The sequence below is a fragment of the Stegodyphus dumicola genome, chromosome 1, assembly GCF_044657685.1.
Source record: "Stegodyphus dumicola isolate Sdum_Otavi_A_Nest chromosome 1, ASM4465768v1".
NCBI classification, from domain to species: Eukaryota; Metazoa; Arthropoda; class Arachnida; order Araneae; family Eresidae; genus Stegodyphus; species Stegodyphus dumicola.
This window is the reverse complement of record NC_140768.1, coordinates 232,707,885-232,730,610: the sequence shown is the minus strand read 5'-3', so window position 1 is coordinate 232,730,610 and position 22,726 is coordinate 232,707,885. Positions and strand designations below refer to the sequence as shown.

At 31.9% G+C, this 22,726-nt stretch overlaps 1 protein-coding gene across 2 annotated transcripts in view; it reads right to left on the bottom strand.

The window, feature by feature from the left end:
- LOC118180381 (phosphoenolpyruvate carboxykinase, cytosolic [GTP]-like) overlaps positions 1-22,726 on the bottom strand; it is a 128,978-nt gene that overhangs the window by 12,100 nt on the left and 94,152 nt on the right. For both annotated transcript variants that reach the window (XM_085826366.1, XM_085826365.1), the window contains 5 exons: positions 21,399-21,583; positions 18,408-18,611; positions 17,375-17,562; positions 13,009-13,222; positions 5,312-5,516 (listed from right to left, as the gene is read on the bottom strand). In XM_085826366.1, coding sequence (XP_085682492.1) covers positions 5,312-5,516; positions 13,009-13,222; positions 17,375-17,562; positions 18,408-18,611; positions 21,399-21,583 — 996 coding nt within the window. The remainder of the gene's footprint in view (positions 1-5,311; positions 5,517-13,008; positions 13,223-17,374; positions 17,563-18,407; positions 18,612-21,398; positions 21,584-22,726) is intronic.

The following is a 22,726-nucleotide window of genomic DNA, read 5'->3' as shown; positions in this document are numbered from 1 at the left end:
CAACTTGCTGATCTTGAATTTTACAGACCTCGAAAGATTGATTTACTAATAGGTGCTGAAATCTTTTTTGATTTATTAAAATACAAAAAAAAAAAAAAAAAAAGCGCTGAAAAACTCTGGTCTTATACTTCAAAATTCAGTATTTGGCTATATTATCAGCGGAAAAATTTATAGCATTACGAAATAAGAAGATTCAGCATAATGTGAGTTAATCTAAGAATTGGACGATTTGAATCAAAGCATAAAGAATGTTTAGGAAATTGAAAGGATAGACAAAGATAAACCTATGAAGAGTCCGGAAGAATTATTATGTGAAAATCATTTCTTAAGCACACATTCTAGAGATAAAAATGGAAGGTATGTGGTCTAGATGCCTATAAAGAGAGAAGGGAATTTACGTCTAGGAAATTCTAAAGATACCGCATTAAAGAGATTAAATTCGTTATGGAGCAAACTGCTGAAGGAACCAAAATTACTATCCTTGTATCAAGAATTTCTCAAAGAATACGAAGCTTTAGCCCATATGGAAGAAGTATGCGAAGATGTAAATTTAGAACCATCATGTTATATTCCGCATCATGTAATATATCGTCCAGACAAAAGTTTGACAAAACTAAGAGTCGTATTTGATGCTTCTGCAAAGACATAAACTGGTACATCTTTAAATGAACAGTAACTGAGTGGAGGCATAGTACAGGAAGATTAGTTTTCTATCATGATACAGTTCAGGAAACACACTTTTGCATTCATTGCTGATATAGAGAAAATGTATCGTCAAATTTTAATAGATCCAGACCAGAGGAAATTTCAACAAATTCTTTGGAAGAAAAATTCCCAAGAAGAAATCAAGATGTATCAGCTGAATACTGTTACATATGGCACTACTAGTGCCCCTTTCCTTGCTACTAGAGCCCTACGACAATAAGCTGAAGATGAAGGAAAGGAATTCCCATTAGTGTTTTCAATCGCACTTCAAAATTTTTATATGGATGATGTTTTATCAGGAGCAGAAGATTTCGAAAAAGCTAAAGAACTGCAAAATCAGTTAGTGAATCTCTTCAGTTGAGGAGGCATGAAGCTTCATAAATGGTTCGCTAATCACAAGGAATTGCTGATTAATGTTAATACTAAGGCTGAAGATTATTCATTTTCCAATGAAATGAAATGAAGGTGTTAGGTATTTTATGGAATCCAGATTCAGATGCTACTGCATGATTACTATACTAAGAGACATATTTTATCAGCTATTCCTCAAATATTTGATCCACTTGGTTTAATTGGACCACTTATTATGAAAGCCAAAATTTTTATGTGGAAGCTTTGACTTCTAAACATTGGCTGGAATGATGTGCTTCCCAAAATGGAATCTCGTGAGTGGAAGAATTTCATCACATCAATGCCTAAAATTAATGCCGTAATTATATTAATCGGAAATTTTGTCTAGCGATGCTGTTAAAATTTAATTACGTGGATTTTCTGATGCTTCAGAATTAGCTTATGGAGCATGCATTTATGTCAAATGTATACTGCAATCGGGTTCCAGTTCAGTAGTTCTTTTGTGCAGTAAATCAAGAGTCGTGCCGTTAAAATCAGTTTCTATCCCAAGACTTGAACTCTGTGGTGCAGTGTTACTATCGCAGTAAATGAATAAGGTGCGAAAGGCACTTAAATTGAATTTAGATAAGATATATATGTGGTGTGACTCATCTGTAGTTCTTGCATGGATTCGGAATTCTCCACATGTATTAAAAACATTTGTAGCTAACCGAGTTGCCAAGATTCAGCAACTTACACACGAGTTTCAATGGCAATATGTGAAGTCAGAAGAAAACCCTGCTGACTTGATTTCAAGAGGTGTTAGCCCAGATCAAATTGAACATCTTAAACTTTGGTGGAATGGACCTTCATTCTTAAGAACAGAAGTAGTTGATTTGTCCCTAACTGTGTCTCAGTCAGATTTAGATGAGAATTACCACAAGGAACTAAAGCAGATATCCAATCAAACTACTTCAGTGAATAATGACTCTCAAATTGACTTTAATTTAACTCATTTGCAAAACTTTCTAGTCGAACCATTAACTAATGATCTATTTTATAATGTTCTAAATATTACAAATAACTATACTAAATTATTGGATATTCTAAGTTATATTTTCAGGTTTATTTATAACTATCGGAACCAAGAAAAAAGAAGGGGAATTTTATCAGTAGAGGAGTCAATGGGGCAGAGTTATATCTGATTCAGGTAACTCAAAGTGAAATAGTTTGCAGATATTAAAAAACCTGAAAAGGACATCTCAGGTTACAGGTAAAAGCTGTTTGAAATCACTGAATCCATTTTTTGATGAAAATCAGTTGCTAAGAGTAGGGGGACGTTTGCAAAATGCTAATTTAAATTTCACACAGAAGCATCCCATTATTCTACCAGCTAATCATCAGTTCACTAAATTAGTAGTGGAACATTACCATAAGAAATATCTGCATATAGGTCCACAAGCATTGTTGAATTGTGTCAGACAAAAGTTTTGGCCTCTTGGAGGTCGGAAACTGACATGACAAATTGTGCACAATTGTGTAGTTTGTAGAAGGGCTAAACCAATTCTAGTTCAGAAAATAATGGGACATCTTCCTCAGGAGCGGGTGAGTATAAGTGCACCCTTTAATTGCACCGGGATCGATTTTTGCGGCACATTTTATATAAAGTATAAACATCAACGAAAGGGACAATTTCAAAAGATATATGTTGCTATTTTTGTTTGTTTTGTCACTAAGGCAATACATTTTGAATTAGTATCAGATTTGTCATCTGATGCCTTCGTTGCTGCATTAAAAAGATTCTTCTCTCGTAAAGGTAGAAGCTCAATCATATTTTCTGACAATGCAACAAACTTTGTTGGTGCTAGTAGAGAATTGACTACATTGTATAATCTTGTTAAGAACCCAGATGAATCTTTAGGAAATTACTTGACTTCTGAAGAAGTAAAATGGAACTTTTTGCCTCCTAGAGCTCCTAATTTTGGAGGACTTTGGGAGGCAGGAGTCAGATCATTTAAATATCACCTTAAAACATGTCGTAGGGGAAACAAAACTTACCTATGAATAATTTCAGACAGTGACTCTTCAAATAGAAGGTATATTAAATTCTAGGCTCGTCACTCCATTACCGGCAGATGACGATTGTATTGAAGCTCTAACTCCAGGTCATTTTTTAATTTTTAGAACTGTTACAGCGATTCCAGAACCAGAACTTCTAGAGAAGCCTGAGAACAAATTATGCTGCTAGCAAAAAATTACCAAAATTGTCCAGGGTTTTTGGAAAAAGTGGAGTAATGACTACTTAAATCACCTCCACCAAAGAAACAAGTGGCAGTTTCAAAAACATAATGTTAAAATTAATTCTGTAGTTTTGATAAAGGAGGATCATTTGCCTATTAATAAATGGTCTCTTGGTCGTATTATAGAGGTTTTCCCTGGTACTGATGGCAATATAAGAGTAGTCACTGTTCGAACTTCAAATGGTCTGTTGAAATGACCAGTAACAAAATTATCTATTTTGATGTAAACAGCTGAACTCTTGTGAACTTAGAAATAGTGTAATACCTTACACTATTTCTAAGGGAGGGGCAGAATGTTGCTGCCTTTAACTGTAATTGCGCCAAACTTGGCAATCTTACAATTCAAACTGAATGCTGCCAACTAGGCGGGAAAATTGTTCCTTCGTGGGCATACACCAAGTCCCATCGGTGTCAATTATCAAGAACTTCGGTTCTAAGTAATGTTTCATGTATATTATTGTTGAGTTTTAATAAAACTACTAAAAGACATTATCGCCTCATACAGTCCACATTTCGACGTAAACAAACCATATTATCAAATTATAAAAATGTTGAACTTAAAAAATTGCTCTTTCTCCCTTTTTCCCTTTTATATCACCCAGAAAAGTCCACTTTATGTACATCTATAGGAAAAAGCAATATTTCATTTCTCTCTCTTTCATCCCATCCTCTAATTTTTGTAACCATGAAAAGAGCTTTTTAATGCATATTTTGAGGCAAAGCAATAACATCTTTTTTTTCTTTCTTTTAAACTGGGCAGAAAGAGCCTTAAATAAAAAAGAAAAGAAAAGAAAAAAATAAGACTATTAGGGGAAAATATTGGAAATACGATTATTCTTATTCCATAGGGAAATTTTCTTCAACTGTACTAAAGATTTCATCGAATGAATCACTACTATTATGCTTTATCTTCATGGAAAATTCAAAGTACAACCTTCAGATTGGTTACTTCAATATGTAACAATTCTTCCGCAATACAACACTCCTGGCATGTAATTCTATACCTAACAATCTCTACTGCTGCTACAGCATTTACTTTGTCATGAATGCTTAAGATCATTTGATTCACTTAAATGAAATTTCTCATAACACAAAAAAACACAGTCATAGTAAACACAGAGCTTTGAAAGTTAACATTTTCCCTGAAACACATGTCATCCAAATAACAGTCGAGAAACTTAAGGCATATAGATTAAGTAGCAAGTTTAACTTGGTGACAACAATTATGTTTCATTTGTGTGTGTGTACTAGGAAATTAAACAGCACCACAATATTCCCCTTTTGAAGACAAATTAAAAATAATTACACAAGGCAAATATCAATTATCTCACTAAGGTACTTGCACTCATGCAGATCAGCTGAAGATCATTTTAATAACAACATTGCTCACTTCAAAGTTGTTGTTTGCAATTAGGTTTTAGCTTTTACTATCTGTGATAACCTCTGTTGTTTTATCCGATATCATTCATTTTAGTTTCAATTCCAAGCTGAAACAACTAAAATATATTAACACTTAGAGAAAACATTTGTTTAGTGCTTGAAAATTTCTTGTTTGGTAAACTTGGTAAACTCTGAAGCATTCTGCCAGCAGTAAAACCTTTGATTTGAGAGATTAGGGTCCTGACAACAGAATATTCTTTCTTAATAGTATGACAAGGAAATTTTATAAAAATGAGTATTGTAACTTAGATATGGTAGCAAAATTTTACATGTAACAGCAATATGATTTTACTTTCACAAAAATTTTAAAATAAAAGTATTTAGGATTTTTAAAAAGTATTTAAGAATGTTGAGTTTACTATTTTCCTGAAAAAAAAATGAGAGAGAATGATTGGACTATGCCTTGAGAATTCAGAAGGGATTTTCATGGGTAGATTTGTTGATTAGACAAGCAGAATTCTGTGTTAGATAGATACAGAAGCTTTAGTACAAGACAAAGAATATTCAGGATAACAAAATATTTAAAAACTTCTCACCTTGAATTTGGGTGAGCAGCTGGCTTTCCAACATCTGGAGTCCAATTTTCCATTCCTAGCCAAGAAGTTATTTTAACACCAGCAGGGATTTCATCTTCTAAACCTTCCCAGAAAAAGCCACCATCACTAGTTTCTGCTACATTAGTGAACATCGTGTTTTTCTGAATTGTGAGCATTGCATTCGGGTTTGTTTTCATTGATGTTCCTAACAAAAAAATATTTGTTTAATAAGAACTTCGATACACAGTCTCACATATACAAAAACCTTTTTATACCTAAATGTAGCACATATACATATTTCTGAAAAATACAAACATTAAACATATTTTTAATATGATTATAGAAAAAAATGTAAACTATAGCAAAGTATTTGAAAGAGATGATAATAGGATTAACTTTCTTAATGGGCTAGATGAGTGTTACAGGGAAGTATAAACAAAGAGTTATTAAGATTGCATTTTTGCACTTCCGCAGCTGAAGAAGCAGGTTCTATATATAAATGTTTAAAACTAGTCCTGCAAATTTATGAATATTACTGTTTCTTGTAGCTTTAACACTTCAATAATAAGCTTATTACATATTGTAATATTACGCTTTAATTCCTTCAATAATAAGCTTATTATATATTGCAATGTTAATGTTAATGTTACTGTGTATTCTTATTAGAATGTAAATTTCTTTCAAAGAAGAAATATCGTTATGAATTTTGTACATATGTAAATAACTTTAGTGAAACTACATGTGAAATTGTTGCATTTTTTCCCTGTGTAACGTAACATGAAAATCTAAAGAGGAGATAGATGCTTTGCTAGAAAAGTATGAATACAGGCACAAGTCTATTTAACATTTATTTAATCTGAGTAAATGCCTATCTCTCTAAATTGGCAATATATCACCAAGCTGGCAAAAGTTTTGACGGCTAATTTTTTTTTACCAAACTTGGCGACATTTTGGTTTGGTCCCTGTAATGGGTACTGCAAATGAATAAATGTAATTGATCATTATATGCAACTGTAACCCTATCCAGACCTTAGAGGTAACTTAAACCATATATGCCTTCCAATAATTTTAAGAAGTGCTACAGATTTCTCGGCCAGGCAGGTGAAAACTATATAAGACCAGAGATAGCATCTGCTCTGAGCTGCTAGTTCAGAACTGAATTTGGAGTATTTGAAGCTTCATTCATTAGAAGCGCTCTGTACAGCTTTGTGTTTAATGATCTCAATAGTTTGAAGTGTAATTACTCTGTATTCTCTTGCATTGTGAAGAGCTGTATAAATATTTTACAGAAAGTTCCAAAACTGTGAAGTGCTTCTTTTGGTAAAATAAATTTTATCAAGCTATCATTGGTTCTGTGTGCACTTAACCTATTAGGACCTGTAGGCATGCAACAATAGTTTGATAATTGCCTGTAGTTTAGCTATGACTACTTTTCATTTGCTATATTCTTACTCTAAATGCATTATCTGGAAATTAAATTATTCATACACTCTAAATGCATTATCTGGAAATTAAATTATTCATACTATTTCCTCCTCTCCATTTTTCGGACGATTAAATTAGTAAAAAAGGAGGGAAATCCACAAGGAAATACAGTATAGATTAGTTTTTAAGCAATTTAAATAAAATTTAGTAAATCTCCGTCTTAATATACATAGTATACAGGACAGGCTTTAGAACTAATGTCCTCACTTTATTTTCAGATGCAATTCTTTTACTTCAGATTTCTCAAGATCAAACAGTTTTCTAAATAAAATTCTTTATGAATAATGATATGTAAAAGGAAAAATTATGTGCTAGACTGTTGAAAAAAAGAGCACACTAATTTTTTAATAAAAGCTATTTAGTTTTTGTAAGACACTAGATTTAAATTTTTTACTCAGACTAAAAGATTTTTTACTATTAAGGTTCAGCAAGAGAAACATGGTTGAATTTTCTTAATTTCCAAAAAGATACTTTAGAAAAGCATTTTGATTATTTAGTTATATATTTTGATGATTTTTGAGAGCCATAACTTGATAACAGAGACTTACATTTTGTAACAGTTATAACTCTTAATTTTGTTTGGAATAATTAATTAATAGCTTTGACAGCTTCTTAGAAATTTTTACATCTTGCATATTATTTTGGAATATAAACTTCATACTTCTATTAATACAAACTCTTACAAAAGCTATGTTCAAAATCATCAGAGAGCTGGATCAAAATTCATATTTTTTTATTTGTTGCATAATTATACATTTTTAACCAGCTTATATCACCCACTACAATATGAAATTAATGATGAACAAATAACCATGACTTGTTTATTTTTTAGTACTTAATTTATATCAGGAAATCATACTTCTTTTTTTAATATTTTTTATTTCACAGCAATGTTCTCATCAGCATTTAACCACTGCAACAATGTAAAGAAATCAGATAGTGATAAAGAAGGGTATCAATTATTTTCATAAAAGCTCTTCGACACAGTTACATATTTTAAATGACTCTTCTTTGGAATGTTTGTTGTATATTTTATAATGCCTAATGTCACCAGATGTAATGATTAATATGATTTCCTTTCCTTTAATAGCTTGTGTTCTCCTCTCAGAGTGTTAAAGGATGTAATCTACATTTTTGGTCAATCCACCTACTTTAAGCTTTGAACTTCAGTTATGTTGATAGCTGCTGTATTGTGATCGCTTACCTTTCCATTATCGTAATAAATGCTGTTATCTCTGCGATGAAGTTATATTTCAATTTATTTATATAACAAGTTATGCTCCCAGCAAATTAGAAGTCTTTTATAAAGGCATATAGTAATATTTTGAATCAGCATTTTGAATTAAAATTGATGAACAGTGATTACTTCTGTTTTCTTCTTTTGTCCTTAACGATTATGTAATGGTGGCTATGGATCTAAACCACATCTGCATCAAAAAACTGAATGACCGAAATTACTATACTTGGAAATTTAAAATAGAACTCTTGTTGATTAAGGAGGGTTTATGGGATGTTATTATTACAAAACCTCCATCTCCAGCAAAGTGGATTTCGAAAGAAGGAAAAGTTAGAGCAACTATAGGACTTTCATTGGAAGATAACAAATTAGGACATATAAGAAAGTGTATGACTGCGAAAAAGGCATGGAATATTCTCAAACAGTACCATGAAAAGTCAACACTGTCCCGAAAGGTTGGGCTTTTGAAAAAGCTGTGTAATTTGCAGTACAGAAATAAAGAACAAATGAGCAACCATCTAATGAAATGGAAGCTATTGTGGATCAACTAGTAAGCGTTAGGTGAACAAATTTCAGAACCTTTATTCATTGCATTTATTTTAAGTAACTTACCTGAAAATTATGCAACGTTAATAACAGCTTTAGAAACACGACTAGAAGCAGATTTAACTATTGAATTGGCTAAAAATAAATTTTTGGACAAGTATACTCGTCAAAACGAAAATAAAGAACCTGGTACAGGAAGCGAGAATAAAGCTTTAAAGTCACATTCTTCTTTAATGTGCAAGATTTCAGCTGATAAAAATAAAGTAGCTAATTGTTTCTTTTGTAAGAAATTGGGGCATTTAAAGGCTGACTGCAAGAAATATGTGAAATAGAAGATTAAGCATAATCAAAAGCAACAAGTCAATGCAACTATGAATTCATATGACATTAATGAAGCAAAACAAGTTTCTAATCACCCTTGCTTTACAAGTGCGAATAATTTACATAGTTACTGGTGTATCGATTCTGGAGCCACCATTCATGTGTGCAATGACAAAACTCTGTTCAGCAGTTTTGATAGTAATTATGTTCCTGAGCAAATAGCTTTAGCTAACAGATATACAATGCTTAGTCAGGGAAAAGGTAATTGCTTGGTAAAATATCAGAATAATCAAAATACGGAAATACAGATTATGATTAAAGATGTGCTTTTCGTTCCGCAGCTATCTGGAAATTTATTATCCGTAAAGAAGCTGACTGATAATGGATATGATGTTTGTATGTTCTTAAGGAAAGTGAGCATGCTCTTAGTACGAAACAAGTCCATACGGAATGCATTCATGACTGGCATATAAAATAAGGTCATAGAAATCCTGCCGATATTTTAAGGATGTACAATGAATCTATGGCTGAAAGTATGAATATTGCTCCCTGTTCTACTGTACTGACATGTGAGGATTGTATTGCTACCAAAGCATGCAGAGAACCATTTCCGAGAAAGTCTACTTCGCGAACCTCCGATATACTCAATTTAGTGCATACAGATCTTTGTGGGCCAATGCAAACTGTAACGCCAGGTGGTACATGATATATACCATACCTGCCAACCTCTAAAGATAAAAATTCAGAAGATTTCTTCCCCAAATTCAGAAGAACATGAAGAATTAATATCATGCTTTGATATTAAAAAAATAACAATTTATACAAATAGAAAAAAGAAAATTGTACTTACATTAATAAATCTCAATTAAGTAGTAACTAAGAAATTTATTAGGAAACATAAAACGAGAACTTAAAGTTACACAAAAAAAATTATTGCAATGAATTTAGAGTGCATTTTTTGGCTTTAGCCAAAAATTCTTTGGAAAATTTCCTGTCATAACAATTAGTTTCCTCATAACATTTAGCAATTAAAATGTTTTCTAGAGTTTTTGGTGAAATTGAAGAACGAAACATAGTTTTGTTTTTCTTCACAACACTGATGACTCTCTCGCACTCAGTACTGTGTGGAATTACGAGAATAGCACATAAAATTCTTGCTAGTCTATCATATTTTGGTGTTCTATCAGCTCTTTTTATTCTTTTTAAGGTACCAACAAGGACATCAAGTCTATCTTCTCCAGAACTGGCAAAGTCTTCAAACTTTGCAGCAGAAAATTGGTTCTGTAGTTCATCTAAAGCATCATTATAGCATTCATTTTCTTTAATTGTTAACAAAAATGGAAATTTATCAATAAAAAAACGAATCTTTCCAAAAGATGAATTTTCAATTTGTTTCATATTTGCCACTTCAGCATTTAAAAGAACTTCATTTTGCAAAGGAAACTTCCTTACAATGTAATCACAGGCTGAGGAAAAGTACTTTCTAACACATTGGAAAAATTCTTTTTTCTTATGATCTTTCAAAGAATTTACAAGTTCCTGGTTTGATTTCCAATTATAAGATCATTGTCATCCTTTTGATTTGCCAAACTATTATAGGCAACACGAATCAACACACTGTTTTTCACAACGGACGGTTTTACAAACTTAGTATAAAGTTCTTTCAAAAGATCATTAAGAATTTGGATAAGCAAGGGAGATTTTGGCGAAGCTGATTGTAGAAGGGTATTTACACTTTCAAAAATCTTAATGGTACTTAACACAAAACTACAATATGCTTTGTTCAAATCCGAAGAAAGAAGATAGAAAATCCTTTCCTCCCGGCTGATAGAAGACTGTTTCCTCTTCCCTTCAACTTCTTTAACAAAGTTGACCTTTGAGGAGTCTTCTAAGCATTTTCTTTTTAAAGGGTTTGATTCTGTGTGTTGGCTTTTCCCTTTAGAAATATGTGACAACGATGGGGTAAAGCTTCCAATCGCTGTCGTTGCTGCCATCGATTGACACCAAAAATGCTGAGTTCTGGAGTGCAGCTATCATTTTACTTTGTGCATCGCAAACAATTTCGTTCACAATAAAAGATGTTTTCGTGTGAGCACAAGCATATTTCTGAGCAATCTTGGAGTCGGGAAACATCCGTCTGAAAAGTTGACCGGCGTGATCGGCAGCGCTTAGCGGCACGTTGTGTTCAATGAGGAATGCAGTAAACAAACAATCTGCCAAAATAACATCGGCATCCGAATTCGAAAAAAAAAATCATCCACTTTCTTTGACGTTGTCGAAGCCGAAGCATTAACTTCATGCTTTTTAGACTTAACATGCTTCACAATGTCGCTTCTTCCACCGTGACTTATTGTGAAGTCACACACGCACGCGTTGCAAAATGCATAGTTATTTCCTTTGAAGGATTCTTTAATTGTTGGAATTTCGGCTGTGTAGGCAGGCCGAAAGTATTGAGAATACCGTTTTTTTTTAACTCATTTCGTAACAAAGACGTATTAAGAAAATTCGTAGCGCGTGCAAACAAAAAAAAAAAAAAAAAAAAAAAAAGAGAATGCGACAATCCACGCTTGCTCTGAGTAATTCCCTTGCTGCTGAAGCGAATGCGAAAAAAATAATCTGGCGCCCACAAAGAAAATCTTGGGGAAATAAGTTCAGCACATTGGATTGGCTGGTTAAGCGGCGAGTTGGGAGAAACCGCAGGTTACTGTATTCGAAGTAGTCGGTAGTTGGCCGTAAAACACGATGCAATTGGCGAAAAATTCTAAAATTTCAACAAAAATCACTAAAAACACTTGAAAAAGGAAAAAAATCGTAAAAAAATAGATTACGATCATAAAATCGTAAAGACAAACGCATTTTCGTAAAAATTACGAAAAATTAGTAAAAGTTGGCATGTATGTATATACTAACAGTAATTGATGATTATCGTAGATACACTACAGTTTACCGTCTGAAGCATAAAGAAGAAACTAAACAATGTATCGCACAGTTCATCAAACAAGTATTAGCACAGTTTGGGAAAGTACCAAAATGACTGAGATCACATCGAGGAGGGGAATATACAAGCAACAACTTTGAAAATTGCTGACAGAAAATGAAATAATACATGAGAAAACAGCTATATAAATTTTGCTCAATTTGCAAAAGCAAAACTTTTTTTTTTTAAGCCACTTGTCAGCCAAACTGGCTTAAAGTGAAAATGTAATTATCATTAACTTACACAGATAATCACAATTTTGGCATTTTAATCTATTAGCATTAGCATTTCCAGGCTCTTTAAAAAGACCTATCAAATCATACAGAGTAATACATAAAACCAAAATAACACCAATAGTAAAAATGATATAATGAATACATAACCCAAATAAATAGGAATAACAAATGCAGCACAATTTCACATTCAAAACTGCAAAGTGTTATGATATTAATCGATTAAATCAAAGCAATTCAAGGGCTATCTGCTAATCCAAAACTGTACAGACAGAGAGCACAATAAAAGGTTCACAGATGGTGGCAAGGGTGATAGTGCTTTAAAATGAAGCTCAATAATAAGAGAAGCAGGAGAGAGATAATCATCATTTGCCCCATCAAAGTCACTATATTTAGTTTTTGAAATACTACAGTATGCATAGCTGTTTAGATGGACACTTATTTTCTATCATACACTTTGTAAGCAATAAAAACATCCAGGAAAACTACAATAAATCTACATGCTCTTTTCCAATTAATCATCCTTTTCTTCAAGCACTGGGGGGGGGAACATTCCAGTAAATTTTCCTTTTAACATTTTCTTGTGGAAGTGAAAATGCTTTTTATATTTCTTTCATTAGTCAGAAAAGATACTAATATAATCTTTCATAAAGGTTAGATGACTAAAACGGAACTTTTGCAAAGCAGGTGAATACCAACATTTCTCTTTCATCTTCAGTTTAATTCATCAAGTCAGAAATACACATTGATTTGAATACCTTATAAAATATTGCTAAAAAATATTTAAAATAGGAATATACAAAATTTGAGCAAATGAATACAACTTAAATTTTAATGCGAGTATACAATAAGTACAGAACTTTTTATTTTAAAGTTTCACAATAATTAAAAACTATACCTGGTGCAACACCAAAGAAACCATATTCAGGATTAATAGCTCTCAACTGTCCATTTTCATCAAACCGCATCCAACAAATATCATCACCAACACATTCTACTTTATATCCAGGTAAAGAAGGATTCATCATAGCTAAATTTGTTTTCCCACAGGCACTTGGAAATGCAGCGACTACATATTTTTTCTGGCCTTTTGGGTTAGTAATACCTAAAATCTAATAAATTAAGTTGTTAACTAAATATTAAAGCTATTGTTCCAAAAGTAAATTTATCATTCATTATTAAACTTATGACAGATAAAAAGTTATACATTTATGAATAAAATTAAATCTGTAACTTACAACACTAGCCACTTAATATTGAAGAATAAATTCCATTTTTATATACTTGATTCTATAAAAAAGAAATTAAAACATAAAATTAGTAACATGACAACCATGAGTTTGGCATAGATTTATGTCAAGATCTCAATTAATTTCAAAGGAAAACAGATATTAGTCCTTCTTCATTAGGAGCAAAGAAATCTGGCATATTTCATCGAATTGCATGAAAAGAACTGAACTAAAGGAAATAGCACTGCTTCTAGATAAAAATGCAAATCTTGTACGGCAGATATGTAAGCATACATGTGTGTGTAGGCGGAGCCAGCAAAAAAACAGGCTTTGTAAGCATGTGGAGGGGTAAGACGAATTGTTGTTCGCTAGCACACCTCGGCGAATTTTTTAGTGTTATCTTGCAGCAATTGGTTAAATTCACATCAGAACAGTAAAAATGAGTAACCACCAATGATGATGGAATGAGGTGACGAATTGTGGGGAGGCTAGAGGCAGGCCAATCGCAAGTACAGATATGCAGAGAGTTTAATTAAATGCCCAGCGTCGTATGTAACCTATAGAAACAGTTCAAAGATACTGGATCCATTGAGAGAAAGCCTGAGCAAGGTCGTACAAGAACCAGGATGGCCAGAGAAGATCGCTATTTGTCCATTTTAGCGAGGCATAACAGAGAGGCTACAGCTTCTCAGCTCTCTTGGGACCTGTATGCAGGCACAGGAACCTGTGTAACAAGGGTGACTGTTTCCAAAAGACTGAATGAGAGAGGGTTGATTGCCAAGAAGGTAGCACCATCTATTAGCAAAAATATTACTGAAATTGACAAATTAAGCTAATATAATCTTAAAAGTGTTAGGAAGAACTGGATTGTAATTAAAGTCATTAACTAAACAAGATAACTCTTTTTGAATGTAAAAAGCTTCAAGAAAATTCAATTTACCCACTGAAGAAGCTTTTCAAATGATTTTTGCAGACCTACAGTCAAAATGACTAAATTTCCAACAATGATTAGCTATCAAAAATTTGTTAATTTCGCCTTTTCAGACATAAGCTTCATGTTCTTTGATACAAAACTTTAATGCTCTTTTAGTTTGGACAATGCATCTCAAACACACTGACACAATATGCTATAAATTCCCAAGAATTTAAGAGTCGAGCCATGGATTTTAGTGATAGTAAAAGACTAGAATTCATTAGAGAAAATGACTTGAATATCGAAATTGTGAAGAATCCGTGCAATTTTGTAACTGACAGAAAGATGTAATGGAAGCATGACAAAGTTATTTCCAATAGTGGAATGTCTTTTTTGATGGCAAGTGGGAAATGTTTTAAATGCTTAATCAATAACCACGGGAGAAAATCATAGATCAATGGCAACTGATCTCAAATCTGAGGAACAAACTTTGAGAGCGTGAAATACATAATAGTAAAAAGAAACCATTTTTTGATTAGCCAGGTGACATGACTTTGTATGGAGCAATAAACAGACAGAAAAAGGTTTACGGTAAACAGTAGGCTGAAATCAAATTCATACAACAGTTGTGCCTACTGCCTTCCAGTCTTTCAGATTTCTTTGATCCTGATGAAACGAGAGCTATACCTGCTTGCCCTCGAAATCTATCAAGACCCTGACATAAATCTACACCAAACTTAGGGTTGTCGTGTTACTAATTTTATCTTTCACTTGTCGTGTTTCTCTTCTACATTCAAGAAATTAAAAGTTACTGTTTCTAACTCAAAATAATAGTTCACAACTGCATGAAATTTAACAATTTTTACTAAGTTATAGTGTTTCAGAATATGAGAAACGTGATCGCTGTATTTACAAAATTTATGTAAACAATCAGCATCAATAAATAAAAAAGAAATCAGAATGAACTATACTGCCTTGTACAATTCTACAAGCATATAGGTAACTGAAAGTTTTATGCTTGCTAGTGTCAAAATTGCAAAAATTCATCAAAAGCTACATGTGGCGATGTTACATTAGTTCAGCATTAACCAGATAAACAGAACCAAAAATTAACCACATATTTACCAGATAAACATGCAAACAATTTAACAATTGCATTAGATTTTTTTGTCAGCAGGCTTCCTCACCAACTTGATGCATAACTTCAAACTGTGTCATCAGGGATGAATTAATTTCAGTTCATCTTTTCTGGTAGGCAAGTGTAATTTCTGGATCAGTTCAAATGTATAACTGCAAACTTAACCCCTTCCGATACGACCCCCCCCCCCCGGTTTTTTATTTTGAATGCATAAATAAAAAATATTTAAATATTGAATTTTGGAACAATATTGAAAGAACTTTTCACACCATTTAACTGAAGTTAATTCTTCACACCAACCATAAATAAATCTTACACACTTCAATAAACTCGACACTCGGTGACTTTATCGCTTGCGCCGGCGAAATGAAAATTTGCGCCGTCCAAACGGAAAAGTACCGTTTTTCCTTTACAGAAATATATATTGACCGATGCTCACACTAAATTTTTACAAGAATGAAATCTTACAGACTAACAACAATTCGGCCATGACTTGTACCAAGAAATTCTAACGGTAAGCAATATGTGATAGGATCTGTGATATTTCCACAAGTAAAAAAGGTGTTGTCAAATTCAGTACACCAGAAATTTTAAACTAAATTAATTATCATATTCAACAGTATGCATGACGAGTGTAGCTCATCATTGTGCAATATGGCATGAAAAACCAATGACGAGTGTAGCTCGTCATTGTGCGATATGGCATGAAAAACCAATGACGAGCTAGACTCGTCATTTTACCTGAAGGGGTTAATTATGAAGAGAAAGTAAAAGGAGGAGGATACAAACCTCATCATACTCAGCTACTGATATTTCTTTTTTGGAGAAGACTGTGCTTTGTTGCCCAATTCCAGGATTATAATCTATTATGTAAAATTTAACTATCCTCATAAGTTTTGGATCTACCTGGAAGTGCAAAACTAAGCAGCTACTTGAAAATTTAGTGTGTTTTATTCTCCCTATCTTCCTTTCAGTAAGTTTATGCTGAGCTACTGATCTCTTTCTTTGGAGAAGATGTGCTTTGTTGCCGAGTGAGGGGTTTCCAAGTTTTTATTCTCTTGTAATACCCATGAAAATCTACTATCCTCATATGCCTTTTGTATCAGCCAGATAGTGAGAGTCTGAGCAGTTATTTGGAAATATAGATTGTTATTTCTATCATTATCTTTTCAGCAAGTTTATTTAGTATACTAAAAATCAAGTTTTTCTTGTACAGTACAGAGCACAGCCTTACTCTTAATAAATAAATACACATTATAGTGAAAGAGTGTGTTTCATATCTGTTTGTTGGATAACTTCATCATAGCAGGCATGAGAAAGGAATCTATTTTGAATAAGTCACTATTATTCATCATAATTCCCACCTTCAGCAGAGTCCAATTATTGTGTAGAAAGTTATGCATCATATGTTGTTGAAGTGGTGATATCATAACAATAACGGTGGATTATCCAAAGCACGATTTTGGTCCATGTCTGTCATGATGAGAGGTTGTTCAGCTAACAAAGTTAAAACACAGGCTTTCACTTATGATCCATAAAGAAAAGAACTATATTTTATATAATGAATGTCATACATATTAATGCTGAATATGTGGAATGCCAAGATTGTGCATGATGCTATGCAATTTCCTGATCTTTTTAAGAGAAAACAGACTGCTGCATAAGCAGGGAGGAAAAAACTGTTCTTTCCATGTACACAGCAATCTGTTTTTGCTTTAAAAAATTAGAAAATTGCATAAATTTACAACTCGGCACAAATTTAGCTAAGAATGATTATTAGCACTTCAACACACAAAAACAAATGAAAATCTAGCATAAAAAATTACTGGACTATGTTCATTTATTCTGCTCATTTGTAACAATGATATTGCTGATGCGATGTAAACATGACTGGCAACCTGTTAACAGAAAAACACTTAACAGAAATATTTATCACAGGTGTATTTCTAATGTTGCTATATAGATGCAATGAAAAGATACTAACCAGCATATGCTCAGCTAACCATCCTTCTCTTTTGGCTAGAATAGATCCAATCCTCAAAGCAAAACATTTCTTTCCAAGAAGTGAATTTCCACCATAACCACTTCCAAAAGAACAAATTTCATTGTTAGCTGGGATGTGAGCAATGATTGTTTTCTGTGGATTACATGCCCAGTTGTTTACAGGGGGATCTAAGTGAGGAAAATTCAAGACAATTGTAATTTACACATTATGCAGTAAAAAAGCATGAATAATTATTCAGCTTGTAGAATTTTTACATTACACTACATTTTAGCAGAAATATAATTCCTGTAAGAAGAATATTAATTTCAGAACCTGTCAAGTTATATCAGCCGTCAAATAAACAAAATTTCAAATTCAAATTATTAATTTCAAAGTACATGCTTATAAATGTAAAGTAAATTAAAGGTTCTGATAAAACAGAATAAACTTTCAGTATTATTTTCTTAATTTATTATTCAACTTAAACATGAACATACATTTATATATATTCTCATGATTTTTTAAACAAAAATAAATCACTGTGTACATGATGAGAACAAATTCAGCAGTGTACACATTAAATATTATGTACATTGTATGATACATTAGAGTTATTTACAAGTTCATGTATCATTAGAGTTGCTTCCATCTAGTTACATTTTGCAGTAACAGTTATGTCTGCCATTAAGTGGCACCTGAACAAGAGAAAAGTGCCAAACATTTTAATTAGAAAAGTTAAAAAACAGTGTCATTTAAAATGTCATATAGCAAATAGCAAAAACTGGCATTGGTATTTACTATTATGCAATGAACTGGTCCTGTTAATATAACTTCAAAACATAGAACTCTGCCAATCTTTCACATCTGCAAACAAATATTCTTATAATCAACATTTCAAAAGATATCTAATTTTTATAGCAACTTTTAAACAGAAAATGGTAGTTACTCAGTACATCATAAGTTAAAAGTTTAAACATGCATGCAATTTTTAATACTGTAACCCTGTACATTTTTTAAGAATTTAAAAACTTACTTTTCATTGGAAGTGGCTGACCCACAGAATGTAAGCATTTCACAAATTCTTCATTACCAAGTACTTTGAGAACAGTAGAACCCATTCGTGTCATAATTCTCATGCAAGCAACAACATATGGAGAATCCGTAAGCTGAATTCCAATCTTTGATAATGGAGAACCAATGGGACCCATACTAAATGGAATGATATACATTGTCCTGCCTGATAAAAACATAAAATTATTACTCAAAAATAATTAAAATCTTATTCTAAAGAGTTACTAAATTATCAATATTAGGATAACTTAAATTGTAATAGACTTCATTTAAATGTTTGTGTCGTAATAAAAAACATAAAATTTGAGATATTTTTTAAAAAGCCAAAACAAGTACTTTCTTACTTGTAAAAAATTTTTAATCTGTTCATTAATATTTAACTACCTTCAAAATGCAATGGCTTTCAAAAGTTAAACACACAACAATGCAAATTAGTAATTTTCGAAAACATCATTGAGTTTGAGTGGCTACAAAGTGCTGTGGATACAGATAGCAGTATGCAAATACCATGTGTTACAGCCAATCATGTTCAAACATATACTAATTAAATCAGGTCCAAACTTATACTGTAAAAACATGTACTATAATTAGGCAGTCATTGAAGATGTCACCACTCTGAAGGATTTGAGAAGATTCATTTAAAAGGTGACATGACGTGTGTTTGTAACTTCGGGTTATTTTTAATGATACCCATTTTTCTAAAGCTGAAAGAAGACATATAGCAGATAGTGTGTGCTGTTGTGCTATCAGACGAATTGAAGCAGCACAGTCAAAGATGTCACTCTTTTTGTTGATATTGCATGGAGGCAACATTGTCAACAAGTATTTGAATGCATATAGGCATTTCTCATATAGAGTGCCTGTCGTATTCCCCCCACCTTAATCTGATTGAAAATCTTTGGGATGCTTTCTGAGCAAGTTTACCTCCTGTAGACGATCTCAGACAGCTCAAAACTGCTCTAATGTAGAAATGATCATTGCCAGCATCTGCAGTGCCTTATCGCCTTATTGAAAATATGAGCAATTGCTGTAAAATTTATGAAGATCCAAGGTGGTTACACATCTTATATTGCTGTAAAATTTATGAAGATCCAAGGTGGTTATACATCTTATTAACATACATTTTATTTGTTTTTAGCTTTAAATAATAATTTGTTAATGACCCAAATGTGACATCATACAATTCAGGAAAATTAAATATCATTTTCATCTTTATACAAAAAGCTTTTCTTTTATGCAAAATCATATTTGTTACCTTCATGCACAATCTGCCATTAATCAAAGCTTTATTTTTCCATTTTTTAACTATTGCATGTTTAACTTTTGGAATTTAGTGTAATTCAAATAAAGCTTCTATTTTGAAATATATCCCAAATTCTGCATTTTTAAGCTAAAAAGCACAAGCTTAGTTAGCCTAGTTAATGTGCTCAACTCAAAAATTACCTCTAAATATAATTTTACACTGAAGTGCAAACACTACTCTTAGTGTAAGCATACCATAATAATACTTCAAATGTTGTTACAGCAATAAGATTCCTTAATTAAAATTTTACTTCAGTTTACCACACCTTAATTACTTTCTTCTATTAATTTGATGGACTGTTATTACTTTCTGTTTCTCTCTGATATTCTTCAGCTGAAATCTTCAAAAGATATTTTGAATTATGAAAAACTCATTATGGCCAGAAAAAGTTCCTGATAATTCAGTGCTTCTTGATCTTATGCAATTTTAATCTATTTCATTTAGAAATTCAATTACTGTTAAATTAATTTTGAAAAAATATGTCTATGGCAGTTTTCATAAAAATGAACCTGTCCTTAAGAGAATACTGATTTCTTTTATAATACTGATTTCTTTTATAATGAAAATTTTGTTAATTTTTATCCCCCCGTTTATTAACAATTGATTACACAAAAGATATAAGGATTACACAAAAGATGTAAGGACCCTAAGATATGAATTCTATAGTTTCAGATTTCAGTTTTCTGTGGAGTAGGTTGTATTAGAGGAGAGTATGTTCAAGATTAATAATTGCATTCTGGAAAATGTCGCTCATTTTCAGAGGCAGAAGTCACCATGTTCAAAGGCATAAAAATCATGAGCGAAAAATTATATGTAATAGATATATTCCCCCAAATCCTTTTTCTACTGAATTTGTTTGCATTGCACATTCATTAATAAAAATTCTATAAAACAATTACCTATAAACTCACCTTGAATTTTTTACTTATTTGATTTGGAGGGGCTAAAATATTTAAAAGAAATTAAAAACATCCAAAATTTTGTATTTATCATAACTTTTTTAAATGTTATAATTCAATGGATAAATTACTTACTCAGTAATACTTAGAATAAACCAACTAATAAATGAAATAATAAATATACAAAATTTTAGGGATAAATAATTTAAGTATTTTTTATAAATGTTCCTAAGATGGAAACACTGATTAGCATCAATTAAAAATATGAATTATAAATTATTAAATACTTAAACTTATATAGGTCCATAAATAATTCAACCTTGAAGTTGCTCAATGTAATGACTATTTCATGGTTGAAATCCTAATATACAGTACGTTCTTTTCAAATTCATCAGTTTGTTAATTTAAATAGCCTTCAAAAAATCATCAGGCTGACTCTTCATGAAAAACGTTTCTCATTTAAATACTTATCTCATTTCTTCTTCCCTTAAGTTTCTACAGACCTGACAAAATGCTTTTCAAATATTTCTGAATGATTCACACTATTCAAAAACATTCAAACAAAATTTCAAATTTTAGTAGTAAAAATTATGTAAGTTACTTTTTGTTAAAATGCACATTAAAAACAAATGTGTGCACTGATATTTTATAAACCTGTACTCAAAAAGCTAAAAAAATTATCAATGTAATACATCAGAACATAAAAACATTTTCCATGATACATATTTTCATATTGAGAAATAGATAGCACCTTTCATGCATCCCGGAAAGCGTTCTCGAAAAGCTTTTTCCATATCCTCAGGAGACATCCAATTCCCAAGGGTTCCTTTTACTCCTTCTTTTGGAGTTGGAACTGTATCACTTTTATTTGGAGTAGACATAAATGTTAAACTTTCCACACGAGCAACATCAGCAGGATCAGTCCGAGCCAGCCAGCTTCATAATAAGAAAAAACATTTCAAATTAGCTTCCCCAAGATATATACTGCATGTGATGCAAAGATAATACTTTAAATTTTAAAAAATAAAGAAAAGAAAAGAATTTCCAAAGCTAAAAAAAGTTACATGAAATACTAACATAAATCCTGAAATTTTTACCGTAATAATTTTGAAAGAATGAATTCATTTAAAGGACAATAATTTACTCAAAAAGAACAGATTTAATTACTCGAGTTTCCTCTTTTAATAAGCTCACACCTCAATAAAGAGCATGGTTCAATTACTTAAAGGTAAAAATTTAAGATCCTAAAGCCATAAGAATCTACCTTTACTTGGTTTGATTAATTAAATATGGTAAAGTATTAGATGGCAATCCTTTGGCAGTCATGAACGAGCTCAGCTCCCATTCCAGTGCACTGCAGTGGGTACAATTGAACAAGCTCACATTACAAATTTATAACTAACAGATATTGCATGTATTTGGGAAGAAAGAACTGCTTAATCTCACAGAAACCAAAGGATTAATAAGAGGGATGTTTTCATGAGAACCTTTCAAAATGAAATTATCTCATTTTTATGACTTCTCATGTTACACATCACAGAAAAATATTTATTACAAATCAGAAATAATTCAAAAATAACTTGTGTGTGTGTGTGTGTGTGTGTGTGTGAAGGACATTTTAAGAGAAATTGGCTCATATTTGTATTCCACATGGAAGAAGCCTCAAGCAGCCAAAACATGTGCCCCAGAGCAGAGGTATTCAAACTTTTTGGCAGTGTGGCCCTACTTGGGACATCAGAGTAATATACCAACCCAAAAGTTAAAACAATCAATAATCTAATTCAAATTTCCCAAAAACTATCACTAAGTTACATTAAAAATCAGGAAGATGTTAATTTACTTTTTTATTTCATAAAAAACAAAAAAATTAGTGATAAAGTTAAACACGATAATCTGAAAATCAATTCTGTATTTACCAAACATTTAGTTAAAATTCTACTAACATACGTCATCTATAAATTAAAATTAAAGAATCGCATATAACATATAGGACCCCCCCCCAAAAAAAAAATCAGTTTAAAAAAACTACAAAAGTATACATTTAATAACATCAATCAGCTTGTTGCTTGTTTACAAATA